Source organism: Schistocerca serialis, chromosome 8 (genome assembly GCF_023864345.2).
Source record: "Schistocerca serialis cubense isolate TAMUIC-IGC-003099 chromosome 8, iqSchSeri2.2, whole genome shotgun sequence".
NCBI classification, from domain to species: Eukaryota; Metazoa; Arthropoda; class Insecta; order Orthoptera; family Acrididae; genus Schistocerca; species Schistocerca serialis.
This window is the reverse complement of record NC_064645.1, coordinates 365,402,796-365,428,391: the sequence shown is the minus strand read 5'-3', so window position 1 is coordinate 365,428,391 and position 25,596 is coordinate 365,402,796. Positions and strand designations below refer to the sequence as shown.

Genomic DNA, 25,596 nt, shown 5'->3' with positions numbered 1-25,596 from the left:
GGCAACATATTTTGTGTAGTCTTATGGAAGCAATAGTGATATTCATGTCCAAGATACCCGGCACTTCCATCAAAATATGTCATGCAGAGTATCAGTTATAAGTGCAATTCGTGAGGGATCCATGATCCCTTACTCACAATTATTCATTATGCACTAACACAGGTCATATGCAGGTACAATGATTGATTATTGAGCAAATATAGAAAAAAAATAAAGCAGAACCAGAAGTATCAGCTGCTGCTGCTGCTGCTGCTGAGTGTGGTACCCTCACCATGGATAGACCCTCAGTAAATACAGAATAACTGTACTTATTATGAGAAGAATGTTTTTGTTTTACTAAAAGTGAATATTAAAATACAGAGTGCTGCTCAATGGTGTGAGTCAACTATGCTGGCCAATAGATCATAGTGTCAACCACTTGTATGCATCCCCAGAATATCATCTCTCAATATTTTGACGTATTTGCCCTGTGTTCTAGATACATATGATATACATACGATAAAGGTGGTGTCTGTCTCTATTGCATTTAAAAATATTATATTACTTTATATTGTAACCTCTTCCATGACAAGAAACTGATCATACTTAGTCATTAGACTAGACACTAAAATCAAAAGTTACTAACTATTCATAAATTTTTTTTAACAATCAGATCGAACAGGAGTGTTACCTTGTAGCTGCCATGACTAGGACCTGTGTCTTTTGATCAAATGATGTGTGTGCTAATCCCTGGCCAGTGTGATATGACAATTTTGAAACTCAAAAATTGCAGGAGAGAACAATAAAATTTGAACTGAAAGCAATACTATATGGGATATAAGCTTGTATATTGTGAGTAAAACTTGTTTTCACAATACTGTGCAGTAGTAGTGGTGTTAAATGAACTGCGTTTAAAAGTGTAAACATTAAAATCTGCTCGACTAGCAGTAATATTCAGATATTAAGGAAAAACAAGTCTGAACATTATCACAAATAAATAGGCCAGGCACTCATCATGAACTTAACTGAAGAGTTTTTTCTAGTTAATTTATGCTCAAAATTCATCATTCATATGGACCCACAAACTTGAATGCATATGTAAATTCAAATATCACACAGTTATTAAGTGATTTCATACAGATAGGTGGTTCAGTGACAAAGAACCTGGAGTAGCAAAGTGATTTTACATGCCACTGGAACCAAGCCACACAAGGAACATTGGTGACAAAAGGGTGTCACAATGAACTGTCCAACTGCAGCGACTTAGCATCGTAGGATCGCTAACACCACATACCGATATGCCAGTATCTCCATCTAGGGGCAGAACTTCTACACAGCAGCAACAGCAACACATGGTAGCCAAACTGGTAACATCAAGCAATGACAGCTCTGACAAATAGCAGATCAGCAAACTTGAGCCATCACACCACCAAGCAGCGGCAGCTCTGTCCAGTAGGCGACCACAAAATTACGGCGACACCAACACATCAAGTGACCGAGAATAGAATTACAAGCAGTGCAGATGCAATGCAACCACAGAAACACAAACTGCAACCCCTCCCCCCCCCCCCCCCCCCAAATAATGTCAAAACATCAGGTGGTGTACAGGAGTATATGTGAAAGAGGACAATCAGCTAACACAACAAAAACCCATATTATCCAGCTTTCAGAGAGTATATCCGATTTAAAGTTGTATTTTCCATTTTTGATTTGAAGTATAGTATGCTAATTAAGTGCATGTTTATACAACTAACCACCGACAAAAGCAAACAGCAACAATTCAAATTCACTACTTATTGCAATTTACAAGTTTATTTGTTGACTGATTTATAGTATGGCCCTTCTTTAAGCACTGTGTGAAAATTTATGATTGAATGTCGATGTGTGTGATTTTCGTAGGTGTAAGAGGACTTCTGCTTTCTGTTGTGAAAGTTGTTCTGTTAATTTGGATCAACTACAAAGGACAACTAGTGCTTACTTAATTAACTGTTAATCAGAAGGAGTTATGTGGGTTACTAACAGGTTCTTTCATAATACTTGCCACAAATTCTGAATAGTCAAGATGTCTTCAGAACCAAAGCACGAGATTGACGATGTAGTATCTGGTCAAATGATCATAATGCAGGCATATAGAGATGATTCCAGAATCAGTGGTTTTGGCCATTCAACTAGTTACCCCGAGATACTAATAAATATACTGAGGGATAGACCAGGCATAGAAGAGGAAAGGCTGCAATCAATTATGGAAAAGTTAATAGTTCACATATCCCAAGAAGACTCAAAATCATCCAAAGGAAATAAAGAAACTGAGCATAGAGAAAACATCACAAGAAAACATAGAGAACATAGCAAAAATATTCCAAGAAAAAAAGAGAAGATACCACAGGAAACAAAGAAAATATGGAGAAAATGCCCCAGGTACTGGTCGAAACAAATACAAAATTAAAGGAGACAATTACCCAAATTCAAGAAAATTGTAAGAGAGGCCAGAAAGAAAGGGATGCCAAATGCAGTATAATCTGGCCAAACTTCAAGACAATATGAACAGAGTGAGAGCAGCAATAAAAGGAAAGCCCAAGAAACATGGTATGGACGTTTAACTTAAACTACAAGAGAAGAATCAAGAAGATGAAAAACAGCATGACCGGCAAACTAGAAATGTGGCAGAGGTGCAGCATTGCTATCAAAGGACTGGAAAGAAAATGGAACTGAACTGGCTGTGAATTTGAGGGAAGAAACAGCAGTACAGTGAAAAAAGGACGTTCAACAGGTATTGTCAGAGATCAGCCACTTGCTAGAAAGGATACAACAATAAAGGAATAAAACTGATGAGATCAATATGAAAATTAACAATGCAACTTTGAAAGTGAGGGAAGGTTATAGTGACTAGTGATAACACTTATACCCAGTTTGACACAGAACAAACATACAGGGTGACAATTATTGAACTAAATGAAAAAAAATGTTAAAAACTATGTCATGCACACACTTATACAACATGTAAACGTCACTACGGATATTCGGATTTAAGTTATGACATGTTTGGTATCCCTGCCATCATTCGAGATGATGTGGTGAAGACAAATAGCGAAATTCTGATGACCCACTGAAGTGTCAGAACATCGATGCTGTTGATGACCACCTGAGTAGCTGTTTTCAGATCAGCAATGTTTTTGGGGTTGCTGCAGTACACTTTGTCTGCATGTGTTCAGATCCAGAGACCAAGGCAGCCAATCGAGGTCATCCCAGAATGCAGTCCCCAAAGTGCTCCTCCAGGACATCAGACACTCTCCTGCTTCGATAGGGTTGAGCTCCATCTCGCACGAACCAAATCTTGTCGAAATCAGGGTCACATCGGATAATGAGGACGAGATCATCTTCCAGAACCTTCACGTGCCGTTCAGCAGTCACCATACCATCAAGGAACATCACACCGATTATTCTGTGACTGGACATTGCAACATCACACGGTCACCCTCTGAGGATGAAGAGACTTCTTGAATGCGAAACGCAGATTCTCAGTCCACAAAATGCGCTAATTTTGCTTATTGACGAGCCCATCAAAATGAAAGTGGGCTTTGTCATTAAACCAAACCACATTCACAACAAAGCCCTTTTCATTAATTCTGTGGACCATAGTGTTGGCAAAACACAAACCACTGTTCCATAGCCCTGGGGCTTAACTACTGATCGGTTTGAATTTTGTACGGCAAAAGATACATGCCTTCAACAACAATTTGTCACAGTGTATCCTGGTTCATTCCCACCAGTTGTGCAGCACATGTGATCGATTTCCTGGGGCTGCTTTGAAACGCAGCGTGTGTATTCTTGATGCTTTCAGGTGTTTTCACCCTTTTTGGACAACCGACTTTGCCAACACTGTCATCATGAACACTACCCGTTCTCTCAAACTTGTGAATCAAATTCTTAATTGTTAGCAGACTTAGACCAGTTTCTCGAGTTTGAACTCGGTTGCAAACTTCCTTTGAGCCACAGTTGGGCTGTTATTGCTCACATAGTAAGCCCTCATAAGAGTTATATGTTTAGGCACACTGTACTGTGAGATTTTCACATGCATATGGCCAACAACAAGAAGGTACCTGCACATGCGCATACTAATTTCCATCATACCCCACACCCAAACATGCAGTTTGAATGTCCTACCGCAAACCGTTCAGAATTTATGACTATTTTATTTCATGTAGTTCAATAACTGTCACCCTGTATAAATTAAAATGGAAATTGCACATACTGATACTTACCGAGTGGTTAAAATCAGTTACCACAACACACTTCAATGAAAAATTCAGTTTGCAATAGACAGTTGGAAGTTGGAAGATGAAACTTTCCCTTGGGGAGTTAAGAAGAAAGAAGAAGCTAATAATTCCAATCAATTTGAAGTGTCATCATTGAAGAAGTACTGATCCAAGAGTCACCAGTGAGCAACACTTTAAGATTTACTACACCACAAATGTCTTAACATACTGAAGAGTAAATTGTGGGAATTATTTGCTGAGAATTTTTGGGAGCTGAATGGAACCTCAGAGCAACCATTAAATGATGACAAAATGATACCTGCAATGAAGAGAAGACTGGATCAGAGGATGCAGGAAAACCCATATGGGAGTGACTAATAACAGAGATCCATCAACTGAAGTGCTGGAACAGATAGAATCTATTCACTCACAGGAAAACAGTCAAATGGGCAAACTCGAAATAGAAATAATCATTACCAATCATCATTTTAGTACCCCGCCATAATACAAAGGGAGAGGTGGTGAACATCAGTATAGGAATAACGGAAATGCCCATCAATATTAGCATGATCGTAGGAGAGAAGATGATCCAAGAAAAATGTGAGGTAGGACGACATATGGGTGAGTAATGAAATACAAGAGGAGGAGGATAGGAAATCTGGAAAATTAACTGAAGAACTATTCCATATTTCGGCCTGTTAATTACCCGCTCTGGCACTACAAACAAAAGCCTGGGCACCAAAGCACATGCACAGTATCCTATTATCACAGTCAGAACAACATTATGATACATTATGAACTAGCAATTCAACTAATAACATAACTGGGTAGACTAAAAATTTTGTTCCTCATATTCCTGCCTCTACTACTCATTTCTTCAATATTTGCACTATAATTTTATCACAGACCCAAAAATATGCCTAGGTATCTGATGACAGTATTTCTCTTTGTGGAGCTTTAGCTTAATTAGATGATTGGAAATTTTAAAATGTTCCGTTTTAATAACATATCTTTTCAAGCACAACAGACAATTTAACTCCCTGGCACCAGTACTGTATTTTCTGGAGGACTGTGTAACATCATTCTCCCAGGTTACTTCTGGAAATTTCCTTCAAAAGAAACATCACATCACTGGCATAAGCCACTATTCCTACGACTGCTTTCTCAAGGTGCAGCTTTCCTAATAATGGGTCAAGTGCCAGATCGCAAAAGACAGAGCCACTTACAGATCCCTGTTGCCTTTCAAAATTTGTAAGGGAATCTCCTGGTCACCACAGAGATGAGACACTGTTTTGGCAATAGCTCTTGAAACAGCTGTAAAACACTTGTGGCGACTCCATGTCACCCATGTAGCCAAAAAGTAATGGTCAACATACTAGGAAACATCAGTGATACCTATCATTAGGGCTGTAACATAGAGGGTTTATCAGAATGTGTGTTACAAAGTGTGGTGGCTGGTATATGGATACCTTGTGAGAATATCATATTGAAATGTGGAGGAGGATGCAGGTAGTCTGGACTACACAAGCTAGGCAAGGAGTAAGGGAAACAATACACATTGCAATAAGATTGAGACTAGATGCACTAGAGCTTCCAAAACAGTACTGTAAGTAAATAAACCAACACTGGCAAGCAACAAAGGGTTTCTCTGCATAGTGTGAGGTCAGAGTGTTTACCAGTGGTACTGCTTCATACGTACATGGCACACAAAGCACTCCACAGCCTTACATAGAAACCAATACAGTACCATACTATCTAGTGTCACATAATTTCATACTGTACATAGTTCAGTCATTCGCATGGCTTCTGTAAAAAAGGAATGAATAATGGTTGTTGTACAAAACTGCAGGGTACATCGACATGCTTCTTTTATATGGATGAGCACAAAGTAATACAAGAGAAGCATGCGGGCTCTATGAAGAATGTTACCCCAGTGGGCATCAACCAGCCCACACTATGTTCGCAAGACTGGAGAGGTGGTTACGTAAAATGGGCAGCTTAAGTTCTAAACGTCACCACGTTGGATGACTGAGTACAGAACATACACTAAAATTTAAAGACTTCTAGGGCCACTGAGCTGTAGCACATACCACAGATGTGAACCACATAGCTGTGTATCATGTTCAGCACAATGAGCACCTTCATCCCTTCGTACTCCAGAGGGCTCATGCAATGACTGAGGAAGACTTTTCTCATTGTGTCAACTGTTGCTAATGGCTGCTCACAAAGCAGGCAGGATTCCCAGTTCCTATGATGTATCCTGTTTTCTGACAAGTTCATCTTCACCAGGGGCAGCATTTTCAATACCGGAAAAGCCATATTAGGACAAAGGACATCTTCATGGCTGCATATTCAAGGCCATCAACATCTCTTTGCTGTCAACATGGGGGAGGATCTCACTGATAACCATGTCATAGGTATGCAATTCATACCTACGCATGATGATGCTCACAATTACCCTGTACTACTGTGAAATTTCTTACCCAGCTTGTTGGACAGGGCGCCTCTGCACATCCAGTGCACCATGTACTTCTAGCAGGTTAGCGCTCCAGCATACTTTGAGAATGTAATATGTGGCCACTTGAATGACAGCGTCACCAACAGACGGACTTGACATGGAGGCCCAATAGTGTGGCCCCTTTGCCCACCGAACCTGACATCATTGAATTTTCATTTATGAGAGTACATGAAAAGTCTTGTGTACAAGACACTCATGGAGGCACCACAAGATCCTGTGGCAAAAATGAAAGCAGCAGCTGTCAAAATGAAAGCAGCAGCTGTCGCTGACCATGATATGCAGGGAACCTTTACACAGGTTCAGTGATGCAACATCAGCTGATACACAAAATGTATCAAAGTTGGTGGCAGTCATATTGAGTACCTCCTGTAAGTGAATTAAACTGCTGTTTACTGACAGTGAAGTACATTGTCTCCTTTACTTCTTACCTCCTTCTGAAGTCCAAACCACCTATGCCGTCGTCCACATGCAGAGACACTAGCACATGAATGATATCCATCTACCAACCAACATGGCATGGCATGGCATGGCATGGCGTGGCGTGGCATGTAACATGCCTTGTAATTAACGTACATCCTGTTTTTATGAAGGGCAGTTTTGGCAAGCCTGGAAGTATTTTCTGCTTCAATCTATTGCATAGGAATTTCTCATGTACAGAAGGCAAATTGGCCTGCATGACTCTGAACCAAGGCGATTTTTGTCTTCAGCCTTTTTCAAGAAAATTTCCTTTCCTCCAAGTATCCAGTATTCTTCCCTGCAATAAAGATGTGTTATGGAGTTTGCACAAATATAAAATTATATATGTATCAAGGGCATGTAAAACATAAGCAGGAATGTAGTCAGGACAAGGTGGTTTATTCCTTTTCAGTTTCAGGGCTTCCTTTCTCATCTCCTCTTGTGAAAATTGAAGAACTGCCCCATCTCCATATATGCTTCCCCACTTCTGTTCTGCAGTTCTCTGTATTCATCAAATGCATCCACTGCAATGCCATGTGGAAAGAAAGTGTCCATCCATCAGTACATGGGAAGATTGATGTTAATTTTCTGCATGTTGCTGTCTAATCATTTTAGAGTTGATAACATTGTCAGAAATTTTATCTTTTGACAGACAGTAGCATCAAGATGTAGATTCTGTGCCACAACTCAGATCCAGCTAGCCACTGTTGCCTGGTGTTGGTAGTTTTTAACTTGCTGCTCAAGGTCCCCAGCTGCAAGCTGTTTCTTCCATGTGTGGGCTTCCTGGTAGAATCATCTTGCCTTTATGACTTCAGTTCTTAGCCACTGGTGAACCTCATTACACCTTGCCTTGCAATACTGGGGAGGGGTACTTCATATCCACCTTCTGAAAATATGTAATCTAGTCAGTTACCCCACATTTTAAAATTATTTATTGACCTAAATGAATTATTCTACCAGATTCCATATATGTTTTAAATTTTCAGTTAAACTTTACCCAAAAATTTGAGTTTCAGTAGTATATCAATAGCAGCAGAAAATGGTATAAGAGTAGCAACATTTATTCTGAATAGGAACATATGACAGATTGAGTCACAGTGAACAGTTCAGTGACAGGGTTGTTCTCATTGGAAATAATGGCAAACCAACACCATCAAAAACAGTTCAGGTATACATGACAATGTCACAAGCTGAAGATGAAAGAGAGAGAGAGAGAGAGAGAGAGAGAGAGAGAGAATTGAGGATATTGAACAAGTAATTCAGTATGTAAATGGAGTTGAAAATCTGATAGTCATCAGGTACTGGAATCTTGTCGTAGGGGAAGCAGTAAAAGAAAGGGTTACAGGAGAATATGGGCTTGGTACTAGCAATGAGAGAGGTGAAAGACTAGTTGAGTTCTCCAATAAATTTTAGCTAGTAATAGCGAAATCTCTGTTCAAGAATCACAAGAGGAGGGTGTATACTTGAAAAAGCCCGGGAGATATGGGAAGATTTCATTTAGATTACATCATGATCAGACAGATTTCAAAATCAGATACTGGATTGTAAGGCATACCCAGGAGCAGATACAGACTCAGACCACAACTTAGTAATGATGAAGAGTAGACTAAAGTATAAGAGACTAATCAGGAAGAAGCAATGCGCAATGAAGTACTAAGGAATGAAGAAGCACACTTGAAGTTTTCTAAGGCTATACTGTGATAAGGAATAGCTCAATAAACAGTTCAATGGAAGAGGGATGGACATCTCTAAAAAGAGCAATCGCAGAAGTTGGAGGGAAAAATATAGGTACAAAAAAGGTAACTGCAAAGAAACTATGGGTAACAGAGGAAATATTTCAGTTGATCGATGAAAAAAGGAAGTACAAAAATTTTCAAGGATAATAATATAATGAGAACAAAAGCTGCCACTCACCATATAGCGGAGATGCTGATTCGCAGACAGGCACAACAAAAGACTCACAATTAAGGCCACGGAATGCATCATGTTGCCATGAAGTCCATTCCATGGCTCATGTTCAACACCAGAAAGACCTTCACCTCACAATCTGTGAAGCACTTTTGGACCACATTACAGCCTTCTTCAAAAATACACACACACATTCACACATGCATGCATGTAAATGCACATGACTCCAGTCTCAGGCAACTGAAACCACACTGCAACCAGCAGCACTGGTGCATAATGGGAGTGGCGACTGGGTGGGGGTAAGGAGGAGGCTGGGGAGGAGAGGGAGAGGGACAGAATGGTGGGGGGTGACAGACAGAGAAGTGCTGCAGGTTAGATGGTAGATGGTGGGCAGGGGAGAGGTGGAGGGGGGGGGGGGGGGGCAATGGCAGCAAAGGAGAGAAATAAAAAGACTGGGTGTGATGGTGGATTGACGGCTGTGTAGCGCTGGAATGGGAACAGGGAAGGTGCTGGATGGGTGAGGACAGTGACTAACAAAGGTTGACGCCAGGAGGGTTATGGGAACATAAGATGTATTGCAGGGAAAGTTCCCAGCTGCGCAATTCAGAAAAGATGGTGTTGGTAGAAAGGATCCATATGGCACAGGCTGTGAAGCAGTCATTGAAATGAAGGATATCATGTTTGGCAGCGTGTTCAGCAACAGGGTGGTCAAGTTGCTTCTTGGCTACAGTTTGCTGGTGGTCATTCATGCAGACAGAGAGCTTGTTGGTTGTCATGCCTACATAGAATGCAGAACAGTGGTTGCAGCTTAGCTTGTAGACCACATGACTGGTTTCAAAGGTAGCCCTGCCTTTGATGGTATAGGTGGTGTTAGCTGTCGGACTGGAGTAGGTGGGGGTGGGAGGATGTGTGGGACAGGTCTTGCATCTAGGTCTATTACAGGGGTATGAGCCATGAGGTAAGGCATTGAGAGCAGAGGTTGTGTAAGGTTGGACGAGTATATAATGTACATTCGGTGGACAGTGGAATACCTCTGTGGGAGGGGTGGGAAGGATGGTGGGCAGGTCATGTCTCAATTCAGTGCACGATGAGAGGTAATCGAAATCCTGGCTGAGAATGTAATTCAGTTGCTCCAGTCCTGGATGGTACTGAGTTACTAGGGGAATGCTACTCTGTGGTCGGAGAGTGGACTTTGGGAGGTGGTGGAAGACTGGCAAGATAAGGCACGGAAGACTTGTTTTTCTACACGGTTGGGACGATAATTACTATCAGTGAAGGCTACTGTGAGACCCTTGGTATATTTTGAGATGGACTGCTCGTCACTGCAGCTGCGACAACCACAGGTGGCCAGGCTATATGGAAGGGACTTCTTGGTATAGAACAGACGGCAGCTGTCAAAGTGGAGGTACTGCTGGTGGTTAGTAGGTTTGACATGGACGGAGGTACTGATGTAGCCATCTCTGAGGTGGAGGTCAACTTCTAGGAAGGTGGCATGTTGGGTTGAGTATGATTAGGTGAAGCAAATGGGGGAGAAGTTGTTGAGGTTCTGGAGGAATGTGGATAGGTTGTCCTCACCTTCGATCCAGATAGCAAAGATGTAATCAGTGAATCTGAACCAGATGAGGGGTTTAGGATTCTGGGTGTTTAGGAAGGATTCCTCTAGATGGCCCATGAATAGATTGGCATAGGATGGTGACATGCGAGTGCCCATAGCCGAACCCCAGATTTGTTTGTAGATAATGCCTAAAGAAGGAGAAGTAATTGTGGGTGAGGATATAATTGGTCATGGCAACTAGGAAGGAGGTTGTTGGTTAGGAATTTGTTGGCCGTTGGGAAAGGTAGTGTTCAATAGAGGTAAGGCCATGGGCATTCGGAATATTAGTGTCCAGGGAGGTGGCATCAGAAGCGACATGCAGGGCACTGTGTGGTAAAGGAACAGGAACTCTGGAAAATAGATGGAGGAAATGGGTGGTAGGATAGGTTCCGGGCAATAGGTTGAAGATGTTAGTCTATGAGAGCAGAGATTCTCTCAGTGGGGGCACCTTAACCGGCCACAATGGGGTTTCTTGGGTGGTTGGGTTTGTGGACTTTAGGAAGCATGATGGAAGGTAGGAGTGTGTGAGTGGTAGGTGTGAGCAGAGAGATGGACCCCAGGGAGAGGTTCTGGGATGCGCTCAAGGATTTGAGTAGTGAGTCCTTCCCACCCCTCCCACAGTGGTATTCCGCCACCCACCGAATCTACACAATATACTCATTCATCTTTACACAACCCCTTCTCTGAATCCCTTACCTCATGTCTCATTCCCCTGTAATAGACCTAGATGCAAGACCTGTCCCATACACCCTCCCACCACTGCTACCTACTCCAGTCCAGTCACTAATATCACCTATCCCATCAAAGGCAGGGATGTCTGTGAAACCAGTCATGCGGTTTACAAGCTAAGCTGCAACCACTGTTCTGCATTCTATGTAGGCATGACAACCAACGAGCTGTCTGTCTGCATGAATGGCCACCGACAACTGTGGCCAACAAACAAGTGGACCACCCTGTTGCTTAACACAATGCCAAGCACGATATCCTTCATTTCAATGACTGCTTCACAGCCTGTGCTGTATGGACCCTTCCCACCAACACCAGTTTTACTGAACTGCGTGGATGGGAACTTTCCCTGCGATGCATCCTATGCTCCTGTAACACTCCTGGCCTCAACCTTTGCTAGTGAATGTCCTCACCCATCCAGCCCCTTCTCTTTACCCATTCCAGCACTACACAGCCGTCAAACCACCACCACACCCAGTCTTTTTACTTCTCTCCTTTTCTGCCACTACCCCCCCCCCCCCCCCCCCCCCCGTGTCCTCCATCTAACTGGCAGCACTTCACTCTCCATCACCCCCCCCCCCCACCATATTACCTCTCTCCCTCCCTGCCCCAGCCTCCTCTTTACCCCCACCCAATCGCCACTCCCATCACGCGACAGTGCTGCTGCTAGCAGTGTGGTTTCAGTTGCCTGGGACTCCATTCGTGTGTGAGTTGCATTTGCATGAATGTGTGTGTGTGTGTGTGTGTGTGTGTGTGTGTGTGTGTGTGTGTACGCGTGTATGTGTGTTTATTATTGAAGAAGGCCTTAATGGCCGAAAGCTATAATTGAGTCTTTTTGTTGTGCCTATCCGTGACTTAGCATCTCTGCAATAGGTGGGTGGCAACTTTCCTTCTCATAATATCGGTACATTCTATCTTCAAGGATACTCAGAAATAGATACATTCCATCTTGGTACATTCTGTCTTCAAGGATACTCAGAAATACAAGTCACTTAGGAATGAAAAAAATGGGAAATGCAGGGATGCTAAGGCAAAATGACTGCATAAAAAAGTGCACAAATCGAAAATGAAATGACTGTTGGAAGGACTGCAGCAGCATACAGGAAAGGCAAAACAATCTACATTGAAATTAAAAGCAAGAGTAGCAACATTACGACTGCAGTGGGAATTCCACTGTTAAATGCAGAGAAGAGAGCAGATAGGTGGAAAGAGTACACTAACAGCCAGTGTGAAGGGGAAGAATTGTCTGATGACATGATAGAAGAAGAAACAGGCGTCGATATAGAAGAAATACGGTATCCAATATTAGAATCAGAATTTAAAAGCGCTTTGGAAGACGTAATATCAAATAAGGCAGAAGTGTTATATAACAGTCCACCAGAATTTCTAAAAGCATCTGACTTTTGGAAAAATATCATCTACACAGTTCCAAAAATTGCCAGAACCGACAAATGTGACAACTATCACACAAGCAGCTTAACAGCTTGTGCATCTGAGTTGCTGACAAGACTAATATACAGAATAATGAAAAAGAAAATTTAGGATGTGTGGCTTTAGGGAAGATAAAGCCACCAGAGATGCAGTTCTGATGTTGCAGTTGATAACATAAGCAATACTAAAGAAAAACTGACACACTTTCATAGAATCTATCACCTAGAAAAAGCGTTAGACAATGTCAAATAGTGCAAGATGTTTGAAATTCCGAGAAAAATAGGTGTAAGCTATAGGGAAAGATGGGTAATACACAGTATGTTCAAAAGTCAAGAGGGAACATTAAGAGTGAAGACCAAGAATGAAGTGCTTGGATTAGAAGGGGGTGTATGGCACTGATGTAGCCTTTTGTCCCTACTGTTCAGTTTATACATCAAAGAAGCAATGACAGAAATAAAAGAAAGGTTCAAGAGCAGAACTAAAATTTAAGGTGAAAGGATATCAATGATAAGATCTGCTGATGACACTGCTGACGTCAGTGAAAGTAAAGAAGAATTACAGGGTCTGCTGAATGGAATAAACAGTCTAATGAGTACAGAATATGGATTGAAAGCAAATCGAAGGAAGACTAAAGTAATGAGAAGTAGCAGAAATGAGAACAGCGAGAAGCTTAAAATCAGGATTGATGGTTACAAACCAGGTGAAGTTAAGGAATTCTGCTACTTAGGCAGCAAAATAACCAATGAAGGATGGAGCAAGGAGGACCAGCACTGCCAAATAGGCATTCCTTGCCAAGGGAAGTCTACTAGTTTCAAACACAGGCCTTAATTTGAGAAAGTCGTTTCTGAAAATGTATGAGGTTTTGAGCACAGAACTGTTTGTTAGTGAAACATGGACTGTGGAAAAACTGGAACCCAAGAAAATTGAAGAATCTGAGATGTGTCACTACAGAAGAATGCTGGAAATTAGGTTGACTGATAAGGTAAGGAATGAGGAGGTTGAAACTTCCTGGAAGATTAAAACTGTATGCCGGACCGAGACTCGAACTAGGGACCTTTGCCTTTTGAGGGCAAGTGCTCTACCATCTGAGCTACACAAGCACGACTCATGACCCGTCCACACATCCTCAATTCTGCCAGTACCTTCGTCTCCTACCTACCAAACTTCACAGAAGCTCTTCTGCGAACCTTGCAGAACTAGCACTCCTGTAGAGTGAAAATCTCATTCTGGAAACATCCCCCAGGCTGTGGCTAAGCCATGTCTCCGCAATATCTTTTCTTTCAGGAGTGCTAGTTCTGCAAGGTTCACAGAAGAGCTTCTGTGAAGTTTTGAAGGTAGGAGACGAGGTACTGGCGGAAGTAAAGCTGTGAGGACGGGGCGTGAGTCGTGCTTGGGTAGCTCAGGTGGTAGAGCACTTGCCCGCGAAAGGCAAAGATCCTGAGTTCGAGTCTCGGTCCGGCACATAGTTTTAATCTGCTAGAAAGTTTCATATCAGCACACACTCCACTGCAGAGTGAAAATCTCATACTGGAATGAGGAGGTTCTCTGCAGAATTGGTGACGAAAGGAATATAGAGAAAACACTGACAACAAAAAGGGAAAGGATGATAGTGCATCTGGGAATAACTTCTGTACTACTAGAGGGAGCTGTAGACGGTTAAAACTGTACCCAATCAGTTGACTGCGTAGCAGCGAGGAGAGCTCCGCCTACCATCCTAAGGGAGCTATGGTATTTCTTAAAATTTATCCGCAGGTCTGATGATGGTTTTGTAGAAAGAACCGCAACCGGTTACCTATATTATTAAAACATACATGATGTGATCAAGACTGAACTTTAGTAAAAATATATGTTATTAATGTAATTCAACAACAACTGACAAATTATGCTTCTTTTTTAATTTCTTTGGTGTGGGCATACAGTAGCCCACCACACACAACCCTTGGTAATGCAAAATACGGAAAATGCCTTGATATTGCTATGGTTAAATGGTACTAGTGTCATTTTTAATGACAATGGTTGTCTTCAGGTTTAACTGTGTTTGGTGCCTTCAGCAGCAACTGCAGTCCAAGTGTTTTCCCATCTCTCGTGTATGGTTTCTGTAAGCATACTGTCAAACATCATTTCCTCAGCTACTTTGCAAATTTCATACATGGCATCCTGACTTCTCATACAAATTAGCTGGGCTATTTTTAAACATATTGTCTGTCCTGTTTTCAATGATTGCATTATGAACCCTTGATCAAGATGACTCATGAGTTTAAGCTGCACTGGCATATCTCTTGTTGAGCTTCATATTTCATTTTGCTTCCTTTGCCAGTACTTGGTTGTGCTGGGACTGTGCTTTGTGGTGTTTCTCAGTTTTACTAACTGTGTTTCCTGCTTCTTTTTACTGAATTTTGGTACCTTTTTGGTGGTGTGTTGTTGTACCTTCTTTTGAATGCAACATACTCCCCCAGTTTTTGTAAATATATACAGATTAGTCTTTTCATGGCCCAGTCCTCCACGAGTCTTCTCCATCTGAGTACCTACACTCAGGTAACATTTATTTCCTGCCAGTAATTCCGTGCCCTCTCGCATCTCATTTTCCCATGGATGGAGATTTCTTTCACTTGCACAGATTTCTTTCACTTGCACATTCAGCAAGTGATCTTTTGCTCTCATAGAACTCTGTCATCAGGTATTATCAGCCCTTTACCCATAATCAATACAGAGGGAAAAACTGTTAAGAAGCATCTGATGCGCTGAACAGTCATTTCAACTTCCATTACACAACCTTTCGCTTCTAAAACATGGTATACAGGTTAAGCTATATCTACTCATTTTCTCCACAGTGAACAAAATTGCTTTCTATCTTTGTGCAGTTCGTTGCCATATGATTATAATCCTGACATTTACTGCAATGAGTTACTACTATGTAATCCTTCACAGCTGTTTTTTAAACAGGCCTCAAAACCAGCATATGGAATCTGTTTAAACAATTCTGCAACATTTGTAATTTCATGCCAATGGTGTGTTGGAGCAAAATGCGTTTGGCATCCCTGCACATGCCTGTGTTTAATGTTTAACTGCCAGATGTCTCATTGTTGTACGTCTGTTATTATTGTTCAGGGCAATATCGAGTAGAATGCTGTGTTGCACAGTTCACAAATTTCGAGATGGCAGAGTTAGAGGAGCAACAATTAGCATTAAATTTTGGAGAAGCTCAAGGAAACCTTTATAGAGACATAACAAATTATGCAGCAAGCCTACGGTGATAAGTGCTTAAACTGTACTTGGTGTTACAAATGGTTCACACAGGTTTAAACATGAGCAAACAAAGTTAAAGATGACCTTGGTTCAGGATGCCCTTCAACCTCTACCAACAACACTGATACCAGGAACGTCAACAAAATCGTACGTGCCTATTGAAGACAGATTGTACAAAAAAACTGCAGAAGAATGTAACATTTCAGCTGGATCATGTCATGAAGTCCTGACACAGCAATTTAGAACACATCATGTTGCCATGAATTTCACTCCATACCTCATGATTCAAGACCAAAAAGACCTTTGCCTCACAATCTGTGAAGAGCTTTCGGATCACAAATGAGAACAAGATGTTCCTTAAGAGACACTTTATTTCCAAAGTTGAAAACCCCACTGGAAGGACAAAGATATGAAATGACAGATGAGATCAAAGAAAATTCACAGACAGCACTTCACGCAATCCAGCAAGGTGCGTACCAGGTCTGCTTCTGGAAGTGGAAACGGCATTGGGAGCAGTTTATCAATAGTGGAGGAGAGTATTTGGAAGGAGACCACGCAAAAGGAGTAAAAAGGTAAATGCAGAAAAATTCTGTGGAGAAAGTTTCGGAATTTTTTGAACACACCTCGTATACCTGCTTATTGCTTTTATCATACCAGATCCTACCTCCACAATGTGATAGACTGATTTCCTTTCTTTTCTTCAAGTCTTAAATTTTGGAATTAGGCCCGAATATACTATTTGCATTGTCAGCGAAGAAAACAAGAGTGGACCTCATATCAATACCTTTGGTGAACCTGTAGCAGAGTGTAAACATGGACAAGAAGAAAAAAAAATATTCCAAGTTTTCCCAGATTTCCCGATTAAAAGATACACTTTCTCCCAGATGAAAATACGCTTTTTCTGTGTTAAGTGACAGTATACTTTCCCTCAGGATCGTAAAACTTACCAATCCTTTGAATGGTTAAGGTTTTGTACACCAGCATAGAACCTCCCGCCACTTTAGGAAACGAACCCCAGGAAAAAAAATGTGTTTTGGAACGATCTTTGATGGACAGCAATATGTATGCTGCACATTTTCGTATTAAGAACGTATATAGTTGAATTCAACCAAACACAGAACATTAGTTTCCAAAGTATTGAAATCGAGATCACGATGCACTTTTGTAAGCCAACCATAGCTCTAGTCACATGATCTCGCCAGCCGACGATAGCAGCTGTTCATCGCTTTTACATGGGGCTCCCAAACCCGAATTTCATAAACTGATCTCCCAGTACTGCTCCTGGGTGGTCATGTGAACATTTCAAAATCTATTCTGGAAATCCACTTCTGCTTGCCAGTTTTCCAATTCCAGAATCGATTTTCGCTTCCATATAAATGCAACCAGTTTTGAAATGTGCTTGGACTGTCAGGTTTCATCTTATTTTTAAAAGTTTTCTGGTAATATGGATGGAATGGCTTTTTGTACAATGAACAATAAGTAGAAATGTTAGACAAACTATTTAAAACTCATCTAACTGAAGAGAACTAGCGAGTGTGCTGACTGTGACAACTGTTTTCCAAGGCACCGTAGTTAACTGTGCTAGCAAATCCACTTCAGATCTTAACATGCAATCATGACAGCAAAAAACGGTTCCGAAAGTTTGGTTTTTGTCTTTCAGAAGATGTGTCGCATGTAAACATAGTGATTCAGAGCATAGGACACGTGATGTAGTCAGCCTATAGCAACATCACTGTTAAGTAGTGCGAACACTCGAATAGGGAAAGTTACTGGTTAATGCACATAGTGTAGCTACAAGAAAAGCTAAGCTTTAACATATAACATTTGTCTTTTTTGTGTGTGTTACACTTTGATAACATCACACAAATGTGCCAGTAAAATTTAAAGTAATGACGTAAATGTCTGGTCTTAAATTTTTCTAGCGGCTGGCCCTCAAAGAGTTAAGCATTAAATGAAAATCAAATGCTCTGTAATTTAAGAAATTCAAAGCACTTTCCCACATGTAATAGAACTCATATAGCGTATAATAAAATGTACTTTTCAAATGACCAATTGCAATATTTTCCAGCAGACAGTTAGAATTCATTTCAACAGTTGTCAGAGAGTGCCAGAAAACAGTGTTACTGTCCTTCGCAACTACAATGAGGTAGGTAGCCCACATGTTCATATGTATATAGCATTAAGAAATCTTACATTACATCTTAAACGAAACAGGAAATCAGAGGACACTCCAAGGGCATTGGAATTTCATAAACCATACTAAAATGCATAATTCGGCTTAAAGAGCACATTCGTATGTCCAGGTTGACAAAGAAGTAGGCCCCAAGTTGATACTAAACTTTTCAGTGTGGTTTTCAGAATGCAAATTTTCGTGGAGTACCAGTACTGTATTATCTCATGTTTAGTTTTTTTATTATGGCATAATGCCATGCGTCCCAAAAGATAACAATGTAAACAGTTGACACTAGCCAATAGTGTTTCAAATAAATTGGCTGTCTCTGTGAAAAAAATTAATTAAAGCCTTTTTTTAGCAATTCGACAAAAATAGCTTCATTGGTCTGCAAGGCAATAAATGCCCGACTGCCAAAAAACATGGAAATAAAATAAAATCAGAAAACAAACTAATAACATATTTTAGCCTTCCAAAACTATGTGAATATTTTAATTGACTTTATAGCTGCCAGCCACAGAAATCCATTTTGTACTTGAGAGCTGTAAACTAAGAGGAAACAGCAAAATCACTACATGTAAACACGGTTCACATGGAAACAGCCCCTCATACCACTACAACCCAGACTGCTCTGCATATGTGCAAATCTGGCAGCTTGGGTACACACAAAAATGTTTCCGTGTAGCATCTCGCTGCTTGTTGCTATGCCGAGACAGCTAGAGTTTAGTTACCTAGGATACAGCTAACAGCCACACTTGAAGTAGCCAGAAGTGGGAGAAGATGGTGCTCATATGAGACTCAACTGCACATGTGCAGAAGCCCGCTGGCAACTGCTCAAACGAACCTATTATACTGTTAACCATTGTGATGTCACGCTCATCGGAAGCAGTTTGTTGTTATGAAGTATTGCATAGTCTTCATCCTCAAGCCTTTGACACAGTTTGCTGTTGGCTGACACTTGTATGTGTGCTGTGTTTTGTTGCTGTAAATACCACGTGTCCTTTGCCATTTAAGTTTTATTTATTTTTTTCCTCGTTTATGTTTTATTGCTGCAGTATTATATTGCAGTAATGATCTAAAGTAAAATTCTTTGTTAGAATATCAGCTCTTACCAGTAAAAATTTAGCTGAAAACTAAAACAACAAAAAATTCCCAACATTTTAAAAAAATTCCCGGGTTTTTCCCGGTTTTCTCCCAGATGCAAAAATTTCCAGTTTTTTCCCAGATTTCCCAGTTGTCCCGGTGCGTATACACCCTCTGTAGTGATTATTCCCGATTTTGAAGATGCTACTCCATTGTGGGCACTCCCCAAGTTTCTTCATGCTACACTCTGCGTCCTTTTAGTTAGATGTGTGAAAAACCAGTTATCAGCTATAGCTCTGATACTAAAACATTTGAGCTTCTAAAAACATCAATCATGTTAATCACACCGTTTTTGAATGAAAAGATTATGGGAAAAACAAAGCAAATTTTTGTACGAGTCCATGAAGCTTGATCACTGTTTATCACTTAGCACTTACAAGCAGGAATGCACAACATGTGACAGACAAGTACACAATAAAGAAAAACTAAAAAAAAAAAAAAAAAAAATCAAGAAAGGAGAAATGATATTGACTTTAATGAAAAAGCCAAAATCACTTTTTATGCACACAATTGGTTAGGTACAAATTTATATCCAGCAGTGAAATGTTACTTCCATAATAGTTTTAACATGATAGCATTCACATGTCAGATCTAGGTGTAACAGTATGTATCTTACATTAATAACATTAAATTAACATCACTATGTAATTTGTTTGTGTGTCTTGTACTGCAAGTATCAAAACAAAAAGTTATTACTTTACTATATAAGCAGAAGCTGTAAAACTGTGATGACAAGAAATACTGCAATGCCAATACAGGTTATAAATCAATAAAACTAATTATCACAACATGTAATTTACTGCCATGATTTCATTCAATTTTAAACACTTGGTGGCTTAGTTATTAAAACCCCTACTGTTTAAGGGGCTCCGGAATGCCCTATACTTGCAATGTTAAAATAACGCTTATAAATTACATCTTTCCTCACAAAGTATTTGAGGTAGGAAGTTGAACTTTTTACAGATTATTTATTGGAATATGGGCTACAACTTAACACAGGGATTTTACAAAATTTTAGTTCAGTTATTAAAGATGATTTTTTTTTCAATTGTAATGAAAATTCACAACATTTTTTTGCAATTTTTTATTTATATATTCAAAAATATACAGTTTTTTGGAAAAAGGCTGTGTTAAATTATGCAGAAGGTACTGTGTAACATTTACTGAAAGTTTGAAACAAATATGTTTGGAAGATCCTTAGAAAACATGTAATTAGTATGAGAAAATAAAAGTTTTGGGAATCGAGCGACAAAGATTGGATTAACTTTTTAGTGCATTCCAGGTCCATAGGATGGATTATCTTCATCCTCTGCAAACTCCTCCTCCAGCTTCCTCTTGTTCCTCCTCCTGTTTACTCTTGCTTGTATTTCTAGACTCTTTACAGCCCTGTCTGCAGCCCGAAGGCGTTCCTTGTCTAAAGCAAGCATCGCTCGTACCATGTTAGAACCTATCTTCATTCCCATATTTCTAAATACCTTGCACCTTACAGTGTTGCCATCATTGAAAGTCGCAACAGCATCATACACGCCAAAGTGAAGTGTTTCTATTCCAACAAATACAGTCTTGGGGATTCTCGACCATATAACACTATTTACACTTTCATTGGGGTTTTGAGTTTTTCCATGAATACACTTTTTCAACAGTTCAGGTGCTGCTAAGTCTCTGAAAATAGGTTTTATCACCTCCATTATTGCATGAGGCAGACTATGCTTATGAGTGTATACTTCACCAGTTAGCAATCCTTTGTTATATTTACACCAATTGTCTTCTTCCTTGGGACACAAGCTATGTTGGGGATTTTCATCGGTTGAAGAAGTATGAAAAAAAAAGAGCCCAAACAGCCTTCTTCATTTCGTCAACACTTTGTGTATTTTGCCTAATAGCCATTCCATAATAGTTCTGTATTTTGTCAATTACACTGTCAGTTAACCTTCCCTTCCCATCCAACCCTTTACCATCACTGAGTTTTTGTTTTTTGTACGAAGCTTTCAGTCGCCGAAGTCTTGTTCCCATTCGCTTCTGCAAGTGTCCAATACACTCAAATTTCTGCACTACAACATCATCACCATAGGGCTTCAGTCCTTGAACATGTTTGAAACTTTTAGAATCACCGTCACCAAGGTAATTAACATATCGCACTTTATCACACGCCTCAGAACGCTGGAATATACTGGCAACACCAGCCACTTCCATTCCTCCACTACTGCCACTATAGTTAGCTTTGCAATTATTTTCATGTGTGCCTTTATATTTTTGTGGACATCTACAATACTTTGGTATTACTGCTACATCTAAAACTTTCCCTGTATACATACTGGTGGCAGATACTACACCATGAAGAGATGTGTGTCCCCGTTTATGCCAGGTATCATCGAACGCTGCAGTCAAATCTCTGTTACCATTATTTTCCATTACTGCCTCTTCCACAGCGTTCTTCATAGATTCTATACAGACATCATCTACTTTAGACCCTATTAATTTATTATAGGTCGTAAACTTGGTTGGGGGATTTGGAAGATTCATGATGCCACAGAAAATTGCACCTGCAGTAGCACCCTTACCAACTGAACACAAGGAATAAACTAATGTTGTGTTCGTAGATTTTGCTACAATTTTCTTCAGTTGCAGTTACTGCAACACTGTTCCAAAAGGTGGTCATGTATGAACACTTATCACATTTCAGTTGTATTTCACTAGCAAGTCCTACGTGCTTTATTATGGAGAGTTCCAGACCAACTTCACTACAATGAATACATCTTACACAGTTTGAAAAAATTCCTTTGAGAACCGACATATCAAATATTTCATTCACATCCGATTCGCCCATAAAACATTCATAGTTTTCACTCATTGAACCAAGCTTCTTCTGTGAAGTATTTTCTTTCCCACTTTGACTGCTATGGGCAGGTGTACTTGAGAGGTTAGGTTCACTCACTTGGTTATCGTCTTTATTGTTTACAGTAATAACACATACCTTTGGCTTTCCAACATTTCTCCTTTTCTTAAAAGCCTTCAGAGGATTTCTAATAACTTTACTTTTACTCATTATTATACTTCAACAAAACAGAGACTCAAGAAACAGAATTAATTACGAATATTTCCGAGATAACGACAGAGTAAATAAACATGAAACAATCGACAATCACACCAGCGATATATATTGAACCATCACAGGTTAGCCACAACACATACTTTATCTAACATCACTAAAATGTACCTGATGAACACGGACGTTAATAATAACACCATTTGACAGCAGTTTAACAGCGCCACAGTGGGTCACGCCCATGTAGAACACATTTCAAAAAAAATTTAAAAATAGTTGTAGTCTTCGGAATTGAATAAATTATATATCTATTAAAAGGTAATAGTCTGCAGATTCAGAAAACACAAAAAAGTAAAAATTGAACTTTTCATGATTTTGAGCCTTAAGTGATTTACATCTTCCTAATCAATGAAGTGAAAATCTATCAGTTAACTTACAAATAGAATTACAAAGACTACAGATCTGTAGTTAGTAAAAAATAATAAAGATCATTTTTGATTAAATGAATTTGTTACAAACTTGACTCTGTGCTTGAATATCTGTCCAACAAGTAGTTGCATTAGTCCAACAGCTTCCAGCAAATTTTCAGAGATCTCACTCAAAGATGAAATAAGTGATTCTCGCCACGAAACTTCCCTTTCAACAGTGAAATCTCTCTCAGTGCTAAGTTGTTTGTTTAAATTATTTCTCTGTTTCTCTACATTACAACACAATTCTGCAAGTTCTGAAGCTATTGATAACCCTGTAAAGAAAAACGAATTTTATCGCATCAACTTTATTTTGGATAACTGGGAGATTCAAAATGCACCAGTATTCATACTTTTGTTTCCGATGTCTACACACAGTGGTAAGCATTTAATCACCCAAATATGAAAGTTCTAACTGCAAACAAAAAGCTATCATAGTTAAAATTGACTGTGGCAAAGAAAAAACCATACATTTTCACAGCAGAGCATGACATTTTATTTCTCACAGTTGCTTTTAACAGATAACCTGCATGTCATTGTTTAAAAAAGTATATGGCCTATGGTCACTGAAATGTTCATAAGAGCACATGTAAAAATTTGAAATAAATTGGTCACGTATTTTCTGAAAGCTTTAGTAACAAGCTTTCCCCTTTCTCAATTAAATATGATGTATATTTACATATTATATACATTTAAAAATATATAGCCTGTGTTCATCTGAATGGTCATTACAGTACCAGTAAAAATTTGAATTTGATAACATTAAAATGCGACTTGTCTTTATATAGCAGTGCAGATATATATGAAACGTATCACACATCAACAAAGCTACCTGTGGACTCACCTGCCAAAGTGCTAACATATCTGAAGCCTCGTATTTTACTTCCTGAAAGCTTGCACAATAAATGGCAAAGACTGCTCATTAGAAACCCATCGTACAGAATAGAATGCTCACACTTTTTTATCAACATTTGCATCAAGTGGCACAGCTTTGTTGAAGTTTTCTTGTTTTTTAATATTGGGAAACCTTCATGACCAGCCTGAAAAATGATATTTAATACAAAATTAATTCAAATTCTGGATCCTCCTATTCACTTGATGGCCATACAGATTATGAAGCTGTGACACAACTAAAATTCAGCTGTTGAAATGGTAGCTGCCCACAAAACATTTAATTTAATGCAAACCAAAAAACACAGTTTTTATTAATTAACTTGGTATTTTTCTAATAGAATAATAATACTGTCAGCTAGATGAAAAGTTTTGTATATACAGTTTAAGAATTCACCCATCAATAGGAAATGTGGTATATCATTGTGATTTATTAAAACATGTTTTTACTGTTCCACGTCACTGCCTTAAGCCATGTCCACACCAACTGTGCCACACAAAAGGGATTGAGTACAGCATGGAGCATCCGGTGTGAATGTCAAACCACGCTACTATATGCAACAATGAACAAGTTCTGCATACAACAAACGAAATGGTTACAGTTTTGTTAGTGGTGGTCATGACAACAAGTCATTCTGTGAAATATTACTAAATGCTTCCTCTGGAAACTATTTACAACACACAGTTCAGAACCCCACGTATGATGGAAATATATAAGATCCAATGGCAACAAACAGATCTGATCTCTTTACAGATGTCCACATTAAAACTAGTATCCGTGACCACGAGGCAGTTGTGGCAACAGTGACGATCAAAGTACAAAGGGCAACTAAAGTAAGTAGAAAGGCGTATATATTCAGTAAAACAGATAAAGAAGCAAAAGGAAATAGAAACTTTTAGCACAGGACAGGAGCATGAACAGTAACTACAGCTCAAGTTTAACACAATAGTCGACCAGGACGGATATGTATCTAGTAGACCAATTCATTATAGGAGGGGCTCACCTTAGGATACTGTCATTATAAAGAAACTTCTAAAGCAACAGAGACTACTGGATAATAGGTGTCAAACAAACCATAGAGCTATTGATAGAGAGATGCTGAATGAAACACATTCAGCTGTCAAGAGAGCAATGCATGAAGTCTTCAATGACTACAATAGCAGAGTACTGCCAAACGATCTTTCACAAAACCAAAAGAAATTCTGGTCATTTGTAAAGGCTGTTAGTGGCACCAAAGTTTGCATCCAGTCACTTGTGGATGAGACGGAAACTGAAACCTGGGGGAGCAAAGTGAAAGCAGAAATGCGTAACTCTGTTTTCAAATGTTCCTTTATGAAGGAAAATTCAGGAGTATTGTCCCAATTTAATTCTCAACCACTGAAAAGATGAGTGAAATAGATATTCATGTCAGTGGCATTGATAAACAGCTGAAATCATTAAAATTCAACAAAGACAGAGGGCCTGACGGGATCTTTATCAGATTCTATTCTGAATTTTTGGCTGAGTTAGGCCCTCTTTTAACTATAATTTATTTTACCTCCCTCAAACAACACACCATGCTCAGTAGTTGCAAGAAAGCAGATGAGACTCCCATGTACAAGAATGGTAGCAGAACTGACCCACCTAACTAGCATCCAGTATCTTCAAAATCAATTTGTTAGAGAATCTTAAAACATTTTCTGAGCTAAAAAATAATGAGGTACCTTGAACAGAATGATCCCCTCAATGTCAATCAGCATGGATTCCGAAAAACATCAATCATGT

The 25,596-nt window shown here is 39.6% G+C and overlaps 1 protein-coding gene across 1 annotated transcript in view; it reads right to left on the bottom strand.

Moving 5' to 3' along the window:
- Positions 1-25,596, bottom strand: part of LOC126417020 (cohesin subunit SA-2-like) — a 486,856-nt gene that overhangs the window by 339,249 nt on the left and 122,011 nt on the right. The window contains exons 3-4 of the mRNA XM_050084909.1: positions 23,785-23,980; positions 22,993-23,215 (exon numbers count right to left, since the gene is read on the bottom strand). Coding sequence (XP_049940866.1) covers positions 22,993-23,215; positions 23,785-23,980 — 419 coding nt within the window. The remainder of the gene's footprint in view (positions 1-22,992; positions 23,216-23,784; positions 23,981-25,596) is intronic.